Below are 16974 nucleotides of genomic sequence, written 5' to 3' on the forward strand. Positions count from 1 at the left end.
AAAACAGGTTCTTTAAAGCACCATGCAATGCGTGTAGATGTCTACAGAAACAATTTTTTCTTCTCAAAATTTCCTGGTCTAAATTTTCTAAAAATCACTAGTGATTTTGGACATCTCCATTTTTAAGTGTCCAGCTGGAGTTATCTTAAAGTTTCAGAGGGCAGTTACTCAGCACTGTTTGGAAATAGGGTCCCTTAGTAAAAATAAAATGTAAATGTAAAGTTTAGAAATGAACAATTAAGGGATCCAGTCAATTTCCCTAATATTCTGTGACTCAATATGACCCAACGTACCTTAACTTTGCCCCTTGTTTTGTTCTGCATTGAAAATATGCTGTTAGACATACACTGTTGATATTATATATCATTTTAGCATGCAAAGATTGTGAAAGGAACATAGTTCCAGGAAACATTCAGATAGGTCAGTTGTATAAATTCTCACTGATGTGTGGGTGCAGTAGAAGAAATTTTTTACTCTCAGAAATAGCATGATTACATTTATTTAGTGCTATAAAGTCTGTGGATTATATGACATTTAAGCGTATGCAGGACCTTTCAAGTTCATATTTATAAACTATATTATGTAGTAACTAACCCATATAGTTCTTTTTTTGCAGTCAACATTAGAACATTGTTTACTGGACTACCACATATGAACATGTTATTAATAAGGCATGTTGGAAGTGCATCCTTTACACCGGAAATTGGGATTTTACGATGTACTAGTATTTTGTTATTTTGACCCTTGCTTATATTTTAGCTAATTATAGGGGGCATAATTAATGTTGGGTGGGTTATGTAAATTAGACCTGGCAATAGTCAACGATGGAGAACTGGCTGGAGCCATTAATCGGTCATTTCCAGATTCAACATTTGAGTTTTATAAAGCTGTGGAACTGTCATGAAGAAAATGTAATTCTGGGAAGATGCTAGATAAATGCCAGTGAAACACTTTCTGCTGGATCGAACAAACTTTGGGGGAAGATTTCCCTTTTTTAAAAATGAGGTCCTGAAATTTAAATGGAGTTTGTGTATAGCGTCTGCAGGTGGGGAGTCCTGGTCTGACAGATCTATAAGGCCCAAAATGGCATTCTTCTTCTTCTACTGACTTATGAATTCATAAGAGGTGATGGGAGGAAAGAAAAGGGAATTCAAGCTGGGTAGGGTACAGGGTTAAGAATGGTGGAGGGAACGGAGGGGATGAGCAAAGTGGAGGGCTTCTATCAGTTTAGTGTATCTACAAATCTTTTAATGTGGATAAAAAGGCTGCATCTATCTATGGTCCTCTGTCTCTATTCCCTGCGGTTCCCTGCTTCTCTCAATGCCCATCCACTATGCCCTATAGTTCCCCCTCTCCATGCCCCATAAGTCCTGCCCACCTCCCCAGAAGCCCCACATTTGTAGTCAGGGAAGAATGAGTCCATGTCCCTTCCACACCCCTATCCCCCTTTCTGGACTCCTTGCTGGGCCCCCTTCCTGGTTTCAAACCCCCAAAACATGCTACTGAACTCTGACCAACTCTGGAATCAGCAGCAGATCAGTCAATTTTCTTAAGGGTCCAAAAATAGCAACAAAAGATAGTTTGCTTCAAATAAGGGAAAAAACAAATAGTCCAGGGATGGCCAAACTTACTGACCCTCTGATCTACATAGGGTAATTTTCAGAAGTTCAAGAGCCGGGGCACACCTGCCCAGCTCATGACTTCAGCCTTATGGAAGGCACCTGAAAGGGGTTGGGCTTCAGCCCCACTTCTGCTGAAGCCCCGAGTTTCCCCTCCCCACCGGGAAGAAGCCCCTACACCACTACTCTGGTGCAAGGCAATGGTCCCAAATCTCTCCCCGCCCCCTCCCCCCGTCTGGTAGGTGGGGAATGGTGGGGGAGGGCGGCTCCATGAGCCGCACTTTAAGGGTAAAAGAGCCAGATGTGGCTCACAAGCCACAATTTGGCCAACCCTGAAATAGTCCCTATCTTACATCATCCCCAGCAAGCAATATATTTCTTCTGCTTAAACATGACAGTCAATTTCCCAAATTCTCCTTGCTTCCTGGTCTGGGACATGATAGTGTTTCCTCCCTGGACTTGGGGACACAGTGCACTTCCTCTTCCCTTTAGGAGTTCTCCCTTAGCCTCTTTTTTATGCCCTAGCTCTAACGAACCCCTAGCTAACTCCAGCCTACTTTAGCCAGATGTATGTACATCCTATCACAAGCTCTTTAAATCATATACAACTTTGAATAGCTCCCCTGACACCCAACCATCAATCTCCTACCACCCAAGCATCAAAGTATTAAAATGGTACTTTTGCTCAACAAAGCGAATTTGGAGTGTGTAGGACAAGGCATTTTGGAAGTATGAACCAAATCCTTGAAACACAGTAACTTTAAAACTCCTTTTCAGATTTTTTTTCTCCAAATTTTCAGTAGTAAAGGTTCAATAGATTTTATAGAAACGGATGGAGGATGTTCACAATTACAAATTTTTGTGAATCCATGGGAACTATCCTTTGAGTCAGCCTCCTTTCTACAAGTAGTGCCATGATTTCACCTTTTACAATCCTCCTTAATTAGACCTCACATCAGAAGTACATTTATCCCTATTTAGCGAAACTCTTATGCACATGCTTAGCTTTAGGAATGTACTTAAGCACCATTGACTTTAATGGGACTTAACCACATGTTTAGGTACGATGCTGCTGAATAGGAATGGCCTTAAGTCAATGCTTTGCTAAATTTGGGCTCTACTCAGGAGGTGCTGAGGTAAGTAAGAATGGATGCCCTCTTTGGAGGCTGGACTTAATCTATAATCAGACCTCCACGTTAATTTACAGGGGTTGGTTTCTTTGCAACCCATGCAAACAGGATAATAGGGCTCTCAGATCACAGACTGACCCATGCTGAGTTTGCAGGGTTTTAAGTATAAACAAGACAATTGACTCAAGCAACCAAAAATTGTCTTTGCTAAGAAAGAAAAAAGGAAAAAGTACAGCAAGCCAAAATAAAAGCTATTCTCTCCCATCCTGCCAATATTTTTAAAACTAACTTATATGCTGTACTTATTATGTAACTGACAACCTTCAGTACTAGTATTTTTAAATCTCTCTTCTGTCTGGCAGCATGTCATTGTTTCAGCTCGGCAATCACGCTTTTACTTTGTGAAACACATTTTATCTTAAAAAGAAAAGGAGAACTTGTGGCACCTTAGAGACTAACAAATTTATTTGAGCATAAGCTTTCGTGAGCTACAGCTCACTTCATTGGATGTATTCAGTGGAAAATACAGTGGGGAGATTTATATATATAGAGAACACGAAACAATGGGTGTTACCATACACTCTGTAATGAGAGTGATCACTTAAGATGAGCTATTACCAGCAGGAGAGCGCGAGTGGGGCGGGAGCCTTTAGTAGTGATAATCAAGGTGGGCCGTTTCCACTGTTTGAGGAACAGTGGGGGGCAGGGGAATAAATGTGGGGAAATAGTTTTACTTTGTGTAATGACACATCCACTCCCAGTCTCTATTCAAGCCTAAGTTAATTGTATCCAGTTTGCAAATTAATTCCAATTCAGCAGTCTCTCGTTGGAGTCTGTTTTTGAAGCTTTTTTGTTGAAGAATTGCAACTTTTAGGTCTGTAATCAAGTGACCAGAGAGATTCAAGTGTTCTCCGACTGGTTTTTGAATGTTATAATTCTTGACGTCTGATTTGTGTCCATTTATTCTTTTACGTAGAGACTGTCCAGTTTAACCACTGTACATGGCAGAGGAGCATTGCTGGCACATGATGGCATATATCACGTTGGTAGATGTGCAGGTGAACAAGCCTCTAATAGTGTGGCTGATGCTTTTTTACTTAAGTATCAAGCTGCTTTCCTTCCACGGCTGTTCAGCATTTCTTTCAAAAGAGGTTCAAGGTCAGGCTTGTAGGTTCTTGACTTTTTGTCCGCCAAAAAAATTTTTCTTTTAAAACAATCTGTGCAAAATTTAACCTCCCATTCCAAAATCAAAGTCAAATCAAAGCCACAGCTGCTGTAAAGGTGTCAGATTTTGGAAGAATGTTTTTCCCTCTTTTCCCCCGAGTCCTTTTCTTCCTACAATAGCTGCAACTAACTGTGGCACTTTACTTTCTTGTTTGATTAATATTATGGACTGAAACTGCAATTCTTTCATGTTACCTTCTGTTTGTTACTATGTTCTAGATTATTTCCTTCACTCTACTGTTTGTGGCTTTTGATTGTTTATATTTGAAAAAGAACCATTTGACCTTCTTGTTCTTGCTCTTTTTTTGGTCTTTGTTTTTTAATAGCCATGTTAATATTGTCATTCAGATTTCTGCAGTCACAGGTCCCAAATTGTACCATTTTTAAATCTAGACTTTGATAACTAATCAAGCCTTTCCCATTTATTCTTCTGTGTTACTATCAATTACACAGTGAACAGATGTCCTAGTTAGTCTCTGGCAGAAAACCATATTGGATTAAAAAAAACTGGGGGGGGGAAAAAAAAGGTTTAAATGAAATCCTGCACAGAGAAAAAAAAACAAACAATATGATCTTTGGATGAAACTTTTTTTCTTTTGTTTTTTCCTAAATACAAACCACTTTATTTTATTATTTGTAAGGTGACAGAATCTATTTTAAACTGCATTCAAGCGAGGCAATATTATATAGTATTTACCACATAAAGTTGTTTCCACATTGTCCCCCAGTCTCTTAAAGTTGATGTCATCTCTGTGATAACGGAGTCTTCTGTCGGAATAACCATTTCAAACTGCCTGTGGCATCCAGAAGAATATATGGCATTACACAAACAATATAAACCACACTACTATTGCTAACATAAAACCTCTCTCTTACAAATGTTGATATTTATTAACATCCCTGGGACTTTCTTTTTACTTGAAAAAAAAAAAACAACATAGGGTGAAATGCTGGTCCCATTGAAGTCAATGGGAGTTTTGCCATTGTCTTCAAAGGAGGCAGGATTTAACCCATAGCTTTATATCAATATAATTATTTCAAGCACGTTTGTACATGCTAAACATACATCTCCTTAGCTAAAAGAAAAGTTTGTTGGTGCTATTATAATTTAGTGACTAAACAAGTGAACATGCTCCCCCCCCCTTTTTTTTACTTCCTTTTACGTAAATTACTCCAGAAATGCAATTCCTATAAAAAGAGGGGATAGAATTGAAGCAAGGACTCAGGAAAGAAAGCTAGCAAGGTTGTTCAGTGTGGAAACAGGAGTTGTGACTTTCTGCCTTAGTTAGGAAAATGTATTAAGTTGACTTGTTATTGTCCAATGACAAACAATACGTTTCTCAAATAAGCCTGTGGACAAAATCCTCCATTGTGTTGCACTGATTTTACACTAGTGCAGCTCCATTAGTTCAAAGTTACACAGATGTAAAAACAGCACACACCATAGAGGATCAGGTCCAATCAGGAGGAGGAGGAAGAGGCTGTTTGCAATAGTTAACTATGGCCTGGCTTCTTGGCTGAACTACATCTCCCATGATACACCACAGTCTCCCCTTTTGTTGAGTTGTTGTGGAGCACCATGTGATTCCCTGGCCACACAGCATCATGGGAGAGGTAATTTGGCTACAGAGCAGAACCCATAAAGGAAAATTGGGGCATGTAGCAGGTGAAATTTTCCACACAAAACCATTTTTGTGCACTTTCAACAAAGGGTTTTATTTTGTCAAGCACCCAATTTTCTGTCTACAAACAATTTCAGTGGAAAATTTTCAACCAGCCCTACTGAATGGCTTAACTGGCTGGGCAGAGATTGCATAGTAATTTAGAAATGTAGCAGACAGTGGCTCATTCAGCAGGCAATAAGAAATTCAATTTCACTTGTCCTGACCAGGTTTCCAGTTGTTAGAGGATGCCAAACAGGAAGAAGATTTTTTTGCCAGTCATGGAGCTTTGATCTTCTACTCACTTTCTTATTCTCCCCTCCCATAAGGGAAATGTAGTTTTAAACCTTCAAGCATTTGTGTAATACATGCTATCCAGATCCTTTCAGGTCAAAAGGACTCTGAAAACAAGAACTCTTCCATGATGAGTAATTCCAAATGATTTTTGCTAATTTTAATCAATAATTCCTCTGTTAATGCATGTAACAAAAGGTCAATTCTAGGAAATAAATGTTCAGGAATTGTGCAAACACCTAAGGAAAAAACCTGTGCTGGCTGATAACCACTGATAAACAGGATATTTTAAATGGGTTGTTGTCAAGTTAAAAGTGACACCTTAACAAAATGTCACTCTCTCTTTTACTAACATGTTAGGATTTTTTTAATTGAAAGAATTTCTAACCTCTTGGTTTTTACTAACTCTGCTTTTGATAATGAAAATAGACTAGCAGACATCCAAAACTAAAACAAAAAATGTTTTATTGTAATTTAAAAACAAAAAGCATGAAAACAATTCTATAAATTTTAGATTTATAAAATCTTTTTATAACTCATACACTGACTTGAAAATGTCCCTTTCAACGTTGTGTGTGAATGCCAGGAGATTGTTTCAAATAATGGCAACCTAGTTCTGTCATGAAGCAGCTGACATACTAAATAAAATGAGCAATGTTCAGCAATGGCTAATAGACTATTCTATGCAGAACCCTGTAGGGAGCTACTATTGTGTTTAAATAAGAGAGCCAGCCTATTAAACTCAGTCTGAGTAACACCAGAAGTTAAAACAAGTAATTGTTCTCTGCATATGCTAGACAACACAGAAATTACTTCCCCATTTCTGGCCCATGTATTTTTAGAATAAGTGACTTCTATCTTTGCCTGAATGAAAGTGCCAGGCTGGTTAAGGACATTCATTTAAATCCTTGGGGGGCAGTGAGCTGAAGTTTTACAGTGTTAAACACCAGTGAAAATTATATCTTTATCCTGCCTGAAAAGAACCCATGTTACAAAAATCTGTAAAAGTTCAGATCCTTCTTTTCAGCCTCCTTAAATAGCTGAATATAAAAACAACCTACCCTTTGTTCTTAACACAAGCATTTTTCAAGTGAATATAGTTGGATGGAAATACACCCTGAAAGAGAAAATAGTTTAATAAATGCACAAAGTTTTAACAAGCTGCCTACTGTTAGGAGAGAACCTTGGTTTAGGCTAACCATTTCAGAGAAAACCTTGCACAATGTAGAAAGGATTCTTTTCATCAGTGACACTACTTGTGACAAAAAAATCCCACTGCGACTATTTAGTATATATTATATAGATTTAAATGATTGAAACTTCAAATACAAAGCTAAAATTGTGTATAGAATGTATAGAACATTGCAGCATAGCTCTTTGATAGTTAACATTTTTACTAAGTCCAATTTTAAGGGAACAATGTCAAATAGTCTGCGGCCAACATTTATCTATGACATCTTAAAATTGACATCTGGAATGGATTTTCAAAACACAGCATTTTTAATGACTCCATGGTTTATCTGGGATCTACTCAAGAATACAGTATTCTTTTATATTCTCTGGTAGCAAAGCAGCAGAAAATTAACTACCACCAAGCACTCCTTACAGAGCACTGTGATTCACAAGCAGGGCTGTAAACAAAAGCAGGCAAGTTTACACTAAAGAAACAACTGCAAGAAAAAGCCATGATGAGTTTTCCAAAAAGGACGTTACTAGTTTTAAAAAAATGTTCAATGGAAAATTTTTAAAAATAAATCCTTCGTGGTTTAAGAAGAGTTGATGGTGCCCTGTTTTGCTATGAGACAGATAGTAGAATAGCTAGTGAAGAAGTCTGGCAGAGCAACGCTAGCAGACCATGCTGCCTTCAGGAAGACTAGTTTTCAAGGTCAAGTTCAGAAAATCACCTTCATCCACAAAAGGTGACAACACTGCACAAATGGCTAGCTCATTTCCTCACAGAGCTTGAGTTGTATTTAGGATGTCCCATTCATAACTTTTTTTGACACATCTGGTAGGGTACAAACTTACACTGACAGTAAGCACATGATGATCAAATGCAATCAATATTCACTTTAGGCTGTAGCTCAAATCCAAAACGGTGCAAGGGTAATTGCAAATGTCTTACAAAACAGATTAAGATACAAAAATGAGAACCCAACAGCACCAAAATCTAATTCCAAACCTATTTTAATGCAAAAAAGTGTAAAAATCAGAAAGAATAAGGGATCTCACTCTAGCATTATGACTTTCACTGGCATCAAGAAGTGTCATGTGCATTTGCAAGAGGTACAATAGCTATCTAATTGGGCTCTGAGGCTACACTGAGTCTGCACATTAAAGTCAAAGCATCTGATCAATACTATTTTCACCATGCATTCATGATAGCTAGCTCTCTATAATTTCATTTAGCTCTCCCTAAAGCCCCCAGGCTTAATTTATGCTGCCTAAACAAAACCTAATTTTGCCAAGAGGTCTTGACATCCAAGGGGCTCACAGTATTAACATGAGAGCATTAAAATATCTATCTATCTATCTATATATAATCCATGATCAAGGATACTTCTGTCAACGTTGATTTTAAAACATATAACACCAAATACCATAGTATCTTATCAAACTGTGGCATTCCCATAATGGTGATTATCATATTCTTACACTCAGCTATGAACATGTTTGACTGAATTTACATTTTTGTCAAAGAATTCAAACTATAGTGAGAAACATCTGGGTTTTTACCTTGATATTTGGGTTTTTTAAGGCAAATCCTCTGTACCAGCCTGTGGAGAAATAATATTTGTTTTTTTAAACATGCAAACCATTGCCATTTTCAAAAACTTGTATATTTTTCTTTTGGAATGCTATGACTATTACATACCACAGTGTAATAGACTACAGTCATTTTGAGTACATTCTGTGCATTGAAAAATAATTTTTTAACTCGTTAAAATATCAACTGAAATTGCTTTATGGTTATTTTCGGCTATATTCTCCAAATATGACCCCAACCATGCATCTTACTTTTTTTTGTATCAAGCAACATGTCGAATATTAAAAGGTAGATAGTACCATTAACTGCTATTATGAACTATGATTATGCTGACCAGGCTAGGGCTATTAGCTACATTATTATTCTAAAAATCCTAAAGAACCAAATTCAAAATATTAAAGCAGATTTAATGCATTTTGTGACAAAGATTAATCATTCATGACTAACTAGATCAGCTGTTTAACCCCCCCCACATCTCTGTCAACAAATGTATGTTATCTTAAACAACAAAAATATAGCTTTGAAAAACTGACTTTATGTAGGATCTTAAGGAAATTCTATGGAAGAAATGCAATTTTATTTCCTTTATTCTAGTTCTGTACATACATTAAAATCAAGTCCAAAAATATTTTTATTCCAGGAGCCTCTATATCAAAACAGAAGTAGGTCAGGAATCTTTAACACTACTCTAGGATTTAAACTTGTGATTTGGCATGAAGTTTAAAAGCCTCCTGCTGAAAGTCAAGCTTCCCTGGGAAAAACAACCGAGAGAGCAAAAACAAAAGTCACAATGAGACCTCCCTACTGCTTAACAATTATTTTCTCCCTGGATATTAATTAAACATAGATAAGAAACAAAAAGGAATACAGTTACAAAGATAAAACCGAGTCATTAGAATTCCTTTGACATACAGAAACATGTAGGCTTGGAAGAATTTAATTTTTATTATAATTTTCATGGATATGATCAATATTTATTTGTAAGCTTATTTTTAGCTCATTATCAATTTAAATTTTCACAATTGCGCAAATATTATGGGTTTTAAGCATTGTTTTATTTTTATTGATTTTAATTTTCACAGTTGTGGGAGCTTATGGTGGTCAGATAATTATATAATCACAGCAGACACAGATTCAAAAAGCTTTATCACTATTAAAACACAAGCTGTGAACATTACATATCAATATACAAAGTAAGTATTCTTAAAATAAAATTCTAATAAGTTCTCAAATACCATTTTTTCTACTTTGTCTATCTGAAAATTTCATAAGAATGGTCATACTGGGTCAGACCAATGGTCCATATAGCCCAGTATCCTGTATTCTGACAGTGGCCAATACTAGGTTGAGACATTCTGTACTTCGGGGGAACACCCAGCACCCCCATGTTCATCCTTATAATATGATTGTGTGGTATCTAATGCAAAGTTTGTCATGTCGGGTGTCTTTGAAAGGCTCATGATACACTGAGCATTGTTGTTATAATAATGTTATAGTAATCATGGTTATAGTAATGTTATAGGTTGTAATTTCCTGTATATAGTTATGAGGCTGAGAATGTGTCCTCATGGCTTAAAGCAAGCCCCGGAAAAAACTTTCCAAGAGCAGAGGGGAAGTTCTCACCTCCTCAGGGATGTATGGGACAAACCCAGCCCAGCCTCACAGGAACAAAGGACACTGGCCTAAGCAACAACAAAGAATCTGCTGGACTCTCGAGTGAGTCACCCCACTTCCTTTGGTCAGTTTGGGACTGCGATGAGGTAATGCTCACCTAACTCTGAAGGGGGGGGGAGGCCCAGGGGGAAGAAAGAACATGATAAAAGGGAGAGACATTTGCCATGCTCTTCCTCCTCATCTACAGACATCACCACCAAGTGACTGAAGCGCTGATCTAAGGAGAGAGCCTGGCTGAAGGACAACCAGCCAGCCAGCCTGAGAAGCATCTAAGTTTGTAAGGGCATTGAAAGTGTGCAGATCAGCTTAGAATGCGTTTTGGTTTTATTTCATTTGACCAAATCCGACTTCTTGTGTTTTGACTTATAATCACTTAAAATCTATCTTTGTAGTTAATAAATCTGTTCGTTTATTCTACCTAAAGCAGTGTGTTTGGTTTAAAGTGTGTCAGAGACTCCCCTTGGGATAATAAGCCAGGTACATATCAATTTCTTTGTTAAATTGATGAAGTCCTATAAGCTTGCAACATCCAGCGGGCATAACTGGACACTGCAAGATGGAGGTTCCTAGGGTTGTGTCTGGGACCGGAGATATTGGCTAGTGTCATTCAGTTGCACAATCCAAAGAACAGCTTACATGACAGAGGCTATGCGTGAACAGCTCAGGAGTCGGGGTTCTCACAGCAGAGCAGGGTAAGTCTGGCTCCCAGGGTCAAGGATTGGGGTGATCTAGCATATCACTGGTCCAGATAACACCAGAAGGGAACATCATATAGATACTTCAGAGGGAACGAACCCAACAGGCAATCTAGTCATCCACTCTCAGCTTCTGGCAATCAGAAACTAAGGACACCCAGAGCATGGAGTTGCATCCCTGACCATCTTGGCTAATAGCAATTGATGGACCTATCCTCCATGAACTTATCTAGTTCTTTTTTGAACCTTCTTATAGTTGGGCCTTCACTACACTCCCTGTCAACAAGTTCCACAGGTTGATTGTGCATTGTGTGAAGAAGTACTTCCTTTTGTTTGCTTTAAACTTGCTGCCTATTAATTTCATTGGGTGCCCCTGGTTCTTGTGTTGTGTTAAGGAGTAAATATCTCTTCTTAATTCACTTTTTTCACACCGGTCATGATTTTACAGACCTCTATCCAGGGCATGATTTAGGGGCAGGTGACCTGACCCAGGCAACCCCAGGGGTGCTGGGTTTAGGGGGTTTGGGGTGCACCGGACTCATAGTGCTATAAGATATTCCAAAAGTTTAACAAATGGAGGGGGGGCACCGAAGACTCTCCTTGTCTGGGGCACCATTTGGTCTAGGGAAGGCCCTGCCTCTATCATATCCCCTCTTAGTCATCTCTTTTTCAAGCTGAAAAGTTCCAGTCTTTTTAATCTTTCCCCGTACAGAAGCTGTTCCAGACTCTTAATAATTTTTGTTGCCCTTGTCTGTACTGTTTCCAATTTTAATATATTTTTTGAGATGGGGTAACCAGAACTGCACGCAGTCTTCTAAGTGTGGGCGTACCATGGATTTATATAGTGGCATTATGATATTTTCTGTCTTGTTATCTATCCCTTTCTTAATGGCTCCTAACATTCTGTTCACTTTTTTCATTGCCCCTACCCTTTGAGCAGATGTTTTCAGAGATCTATCCACGCTGATGCCAAAACCTCTTTCTTGAGTGGTAACAGCTAATTTAGACCTCATCATTTTGTATGTATAGTTGGGATAACGTTATCAGTTCTTACCAATTCTTATCAATGGAAATACTTTTTCATAGGTTTCTTTGTGCAGAGTTAAATCAATATTTACTGACATTTAAAAAAAACTGAATCCTTTCAAGCCTAAACACATGCAAGCATAGATGTACATTTTTGCTTCATTTAAACAAAGAGTGATGGGATTCAAATTCACATTAGCACAGTAACAATTCATTAAAACCTAGAGTTTTAACCTGTGTACTTACCATCACATTTTTCTAGTATTTGAACTGTGTCTCCAATCTCCAATGATAAGCCATGTGGGACTGTTCCTCGAAAACTGGCTATCACTGAAAGAGATATTATACTCTAGTTAATCACAACATTGAAAAAAATCAGACGTGCTCCTTGTTATTAAAACTTTTATGCAGCAGGGAAAAGGAATGCGTTTAACCTGGACATTTAATGAAAATTATGGAGTTGTTGACTGACTCAAATACACAAAGACCAAAGCATGTGATTTTTGTTAATGGAATTCCAAATGCAGAACTTGAAAAATCCACTTGCTCACTCATAAAAAAAAATTAGTGGAAAGGCTGTCCTCAAGCCAAATCCACTGATTTCTGGATAATTTAATTTTTAAATTAAAGTTTCTAGCCTTTACTACTGTTATAATATCCTTTCAAATTGGAACTGATGCATTTCAGACTTCCTGAGTCTGCAAGACAGACACAACCAGTGCTTGTATTGCTCCTTCTACCTTTGCCAAACATCAAGATGAAATTAACATATATCTGGTCAATGTAACTAAAGCTATTCAGGACCCAGTGGATAGGAAATGCTTGGAAAAGCAACAAAAGCAGGTAATGAAGTTATTCACAAAGGATGAGATCCAAAAATGGAGAATGGGAAAGAGAAAGAGACCTTTTTCCTATTCTCAGATCCCTCTCCACCTCAGCCAAGAGTAAAGACTCTAGCCTCACAGTAGCATTGCAACTCTGGCAAAATGGAGGGAAGAAAAGAAAGACATTTTCTAGCAGCTAGAAGGGGCGGGCTTCCAATTTACAGGGCACCTACTAACTAGAAATATGTGAGATGGAGCCCCAAACATGGTCCACAGACAACACAGTTAGAAACCTTTGCATCCTTCCTCTTCCTAGTACCAGCTGTAATCAGGGGAGTACAGCTTCTCACCAGTGTGTTGTTCTTGGACCTAGCTAATAGCCCTCTGCCCCTCATGGTCTTAAGCCTCTACCTCTAGCTATCAGGTAATCCTCCAGCTAATACTATGTTTGTTAAATTTTCAAGCCCTGCAAAGTGGATATGTTAGACGCACATTTTGAAACAAGTAACATTTTGTGAAGCACAATATCAAAAAGGATTGTATTCTCTATTGTGGATTTAAAAAAAAACAACCTTCAAAGTATATTCACAGATACAATAACAGGACAGCGTCCATGTCTTACTTCATTGAGGTGGGAAGTTATGACACCTCACCCCTCTGCAGCAGTGAATAAGTTCCGCCTCAACTGTGGGTCCATATCTGGTGTGGAGTACAGATCCTGCTCTCTGTATACTGTACTCTCTGATATAAGCGACTGGGCTAGGCCCCTCCTCTTCCCACACACACCCTAGAATAAGTATAAGGGGTTTGGCATGGGAAGGGATACAGTGAAGTACTTTCCCTCAGAAGAAACAGGGAAGAAATTGTACCTCAGAATCTCAGTGTCTCCCCCAGAGCTACTCCTAGGTGATGCTATTCACATAAATGTGCCGGCTTTAGGCTGTGCCTAAAGGCACAAGTTAGCCCTTAGTGTCATATTTACAGTTTAAAAAAAGTTGTTAAAGCCTGACAAAAACAAAATGAGATCAAAATCCAAAAGTTAAATCAAAAGCCCTATAGTGAGAAACCCCAATTATCCAGAAGTAATAAAATAGACGTTCACTCACACAGCAGATATCAGTTGGGCTCCAGATCACCCTATGCACTCAGGATTCTAGGTCCTGAATTAACATGCCAAGTAAGATCAAACAGGTTGTGACACTAGCTTATTAACCTAGGAGACTGATTTGATTCCCTGAACTGCTAATAATCTTTCAGGGCTTGATTTTGAAACCCATTAACTAACAGGAAAACCATAAGAAATTTATAAGGATACAGCTAAACCAGAACATGTTACTGGATCAATTGACTGGTGGGGCATTTCAGAAGGCTACTTACAAGAATAGTAGTCATAAAGCATGAATCTTAATATGTGTAGAAAAGAACAAAAAAAGTCAGAGAGGCAGACGTAACAAAAGATACCGACACTAAGGAAAAAGGAAACCACATGTACATAGATGAGCTACTACCCCAGCCAAAGAACTGCAATAATCTCTAAATCCCAACTGCAAATTAAGTGTCCATTTTACAGCCTCTCGACTACACTTATTTGTTTGGTTCCCTGTAGGCAATGAACATATCCAATTAGGACATAATGTACTGTCCTGCCTTGTGATCTTATTGCACTTATCTTCAGAAGTGATTAGCTATAAACGACCACTAGAATTTAAAATTCATTTCTGAGTCTTCACCTAAAAGTTCCAGGTTTTGATTCTGAAGCAGCATGACAAACCCTATCTTTTAGAACAGATACATCAAGTAGTAATAGTTTAGCCTAGGGAAACATTTTATTTTGATCTCATGCCCATTTTAAAAGGTCATACAAGAATTGCCCCCAGCACTAAACATCAGTTAACAAGATTTACCCAACTCTGTAGCCCACAAAGTTTTAAAGTATTTGTAAAAACAAAAGAAATACTGTGTTTCACTTCAGATTAGTTATGTTCTATATTGTAACTAAGAAAATCAAAGGTAAAATGAAACATACAAATATTGAATTAATCAGAGCTTAAACTGCTGTTTCATTATATGACCAAGACTGGGATGGAACATTAATGGAATTAACTTGGTAATTCAGAAAACTATTTGCTTGTATAATTTCACACACCAGAAATTTAAGAAGGGCTTTCTTGTTGTTGTTGTTGTAGTAGTAGTAATTGTCCCAGGGAAAAATACATGGTTCAAGTTTTCAGTGGTTAAAAACAGCATCAGTTTCAAAAATTCTGCCCCACACACAGAGAGACTGAGACTAAAACTTTTGAAAAAAAACTTGTGTCAATGGCATATTATTACATATTCCACCCTCTGCTTTGCACATAACTCATTGGATTCAGTGGAAGTTGGATATACACAAGCACATTCTATAGAATAAGGTCTTTCGGAGTCCTATATGCTGGATTGCTGGAGGGACAGGTTGTATGCTTTGTGGCCTTTGCACAGATAGAACACCCAATCTCACTTCTAAAGTTTAAATTCTTGCCAAATTTCTCTTTAAAAAACTCTAATGTTCCCAGATTCACTGAGTTATATGGCTCCCAAGAACCATAATTTCTCCCGCTATAAACAGCCTGTGAGCTTAGGTGCCCATCAAGGCAAGCCCAGAAGGTTACCACATACCCTGAACTTGTAGCACTGTGAACACTAGTTAAGCATATATACTTTTATTTATTATTTTTAGAAATGTAATTAATATATTGAAGTTTAATTTAGTGATTTTATACTCTTTCTACAGAGTGCCTATATGAAACATAGGCTAATTTAGGTCTATTACAAGAAAAAGAGCTATAAAAACTCAAATAACTGTCTTTTTTGCAAGAGGATGAAGGCTAATATAAATATTTGAGTAAGAGAATAATTTGCTAATGATAGCTTACTCATCCAAAGCAAATGAGTTGAGTTATTTTTCAACTAATTCTTTTGTAAAGATGTGGGGCTAACAAAAACATTAAGTAGGGAAGATATTACAAAAAGCACCTAAGGGATTTAGGAGCATGAGTTCCACTGAGAATCAATGGGACTTGTGCTCCTAAATCCCTTTGTTGCTTTTGAAAACCTCCCCTAGAATGACCAGGACCATTTCGTCAATGGCACTTGTTTAATAGAAGTATCCTTAGGTTACGAAGGCTACCAAAACTGACTCTGCATTTACAGTGTAGTTGAAATAAAAATCAGAGTATGATTGGAATTAACACAAAGACAATAACTGCAGGAATATACTGATCTTTTCACTTTTAGTGTAATAGTAACAAATAGTACTGACTGTAATTTGCTATTCAAAAACCAACATATCCTGTCACATTTTTGTTTTGTTCTATTATTGTGACTGATTTTGTTTGACACTAAATTTCTTGGATGTCATACATTCTTGGGGAGGGGAGAAATACTTAATTTTTTTTAATAGGTAAGTTTTAACATTAGAAACTTTTCAGGAAAAGTAACAACTAAAACTAATATGTAGTGGAAAAAAAAACAAATCTTTTTGGAACACAGATGGAACAAAATTGTACCTTGATACATCTGGCAAAGGGGTATTCTGTAAAGTATCACGGAGAAGAGAGAAAGAAATGAGGCCACCACCTGTCCTACTGAGCCAGCACATTTGCCTGTTCCATTCCCAGAATGCTGGCAGAATTCTAACAGAGGTCTTGCATCAAGGTCAGATTCAATACAACCAGTGTGTGTTCCTAACAGCATTGCTCAAAGGAAACTAAAAGTGCATTGCAGAGAGGCAGAGAATTTAAAGGTTTCAGAGTAGCAGCCGTGTTAGTGTGTATTCGCAAAAAGAAAAGGAGTACTTGTGGCACCTTAGAGACTAACACATTTATTAGAGCATAAGCTTTCGTGAGCTACAGCTCACTTCATCGGATGCATTTGGTGGAAAAAACAGAGGGGAGATTGATATACACACACAGAGAACATGAAACAATGGGTTTATCATACACACTGTAAGGAGAGTGATCACTTAAGATAAGCCATCACCAGCAGCAGAGGGGGGGAAAGGAGAAAAACCTTTCATGGTGAC

The 16974-nt window shown here is 37.8% G+C and overlaps 1 protein-coding gene across 4 annotated transcripts in view; it reads right to left on the reverse strand.

The window, feature by feature from the left end:
* The window catches only part of DOCK4 (dedicator of cytokinesis 4), a 397340-nt gene that overhangs the window by 254261 nt on the left and 126105 nt on the right, over positions 1-16974 (reverse strand). For all 4 annotated transcript variants that reach the window (XM_038397445.2, XM_038397456.2, XM_038397428.2 and 1 more), the window contains exons 2-5: positions 12337-12420; positions 8665-8705; positions 6990-7045; positions 4671-4767 (exon numbers count right to left, since the gene is read on the reverse strand). In XM_038397445.2, the coding sequence (XP_038253373.1) occupies positions 4671-4767; positions 6990-7045; positions 8665-8705; positions 12337-12420 (278 nt within the window). The remainder of the gene's footprint in view (positions 1-4670; positions 4768-6989; positions 7046-8664; positions 8706-12336; positions 12421-16974) is intronic.

This window comes from Dermochelys coriacea, chromosome 1, assembly GCF_009764565.3.
Source record: "Dermochelys coriacea isolate rDerCor1 chromosome 1, rDerCor1.pri.v4, whole genome shotgun sequence".
Taxonomy (NCBI): Eukaryota; Metazoa; Chordata; order Testudines; family Dermochelyidae; genus Dermochelys; species Dermochelys coriacea.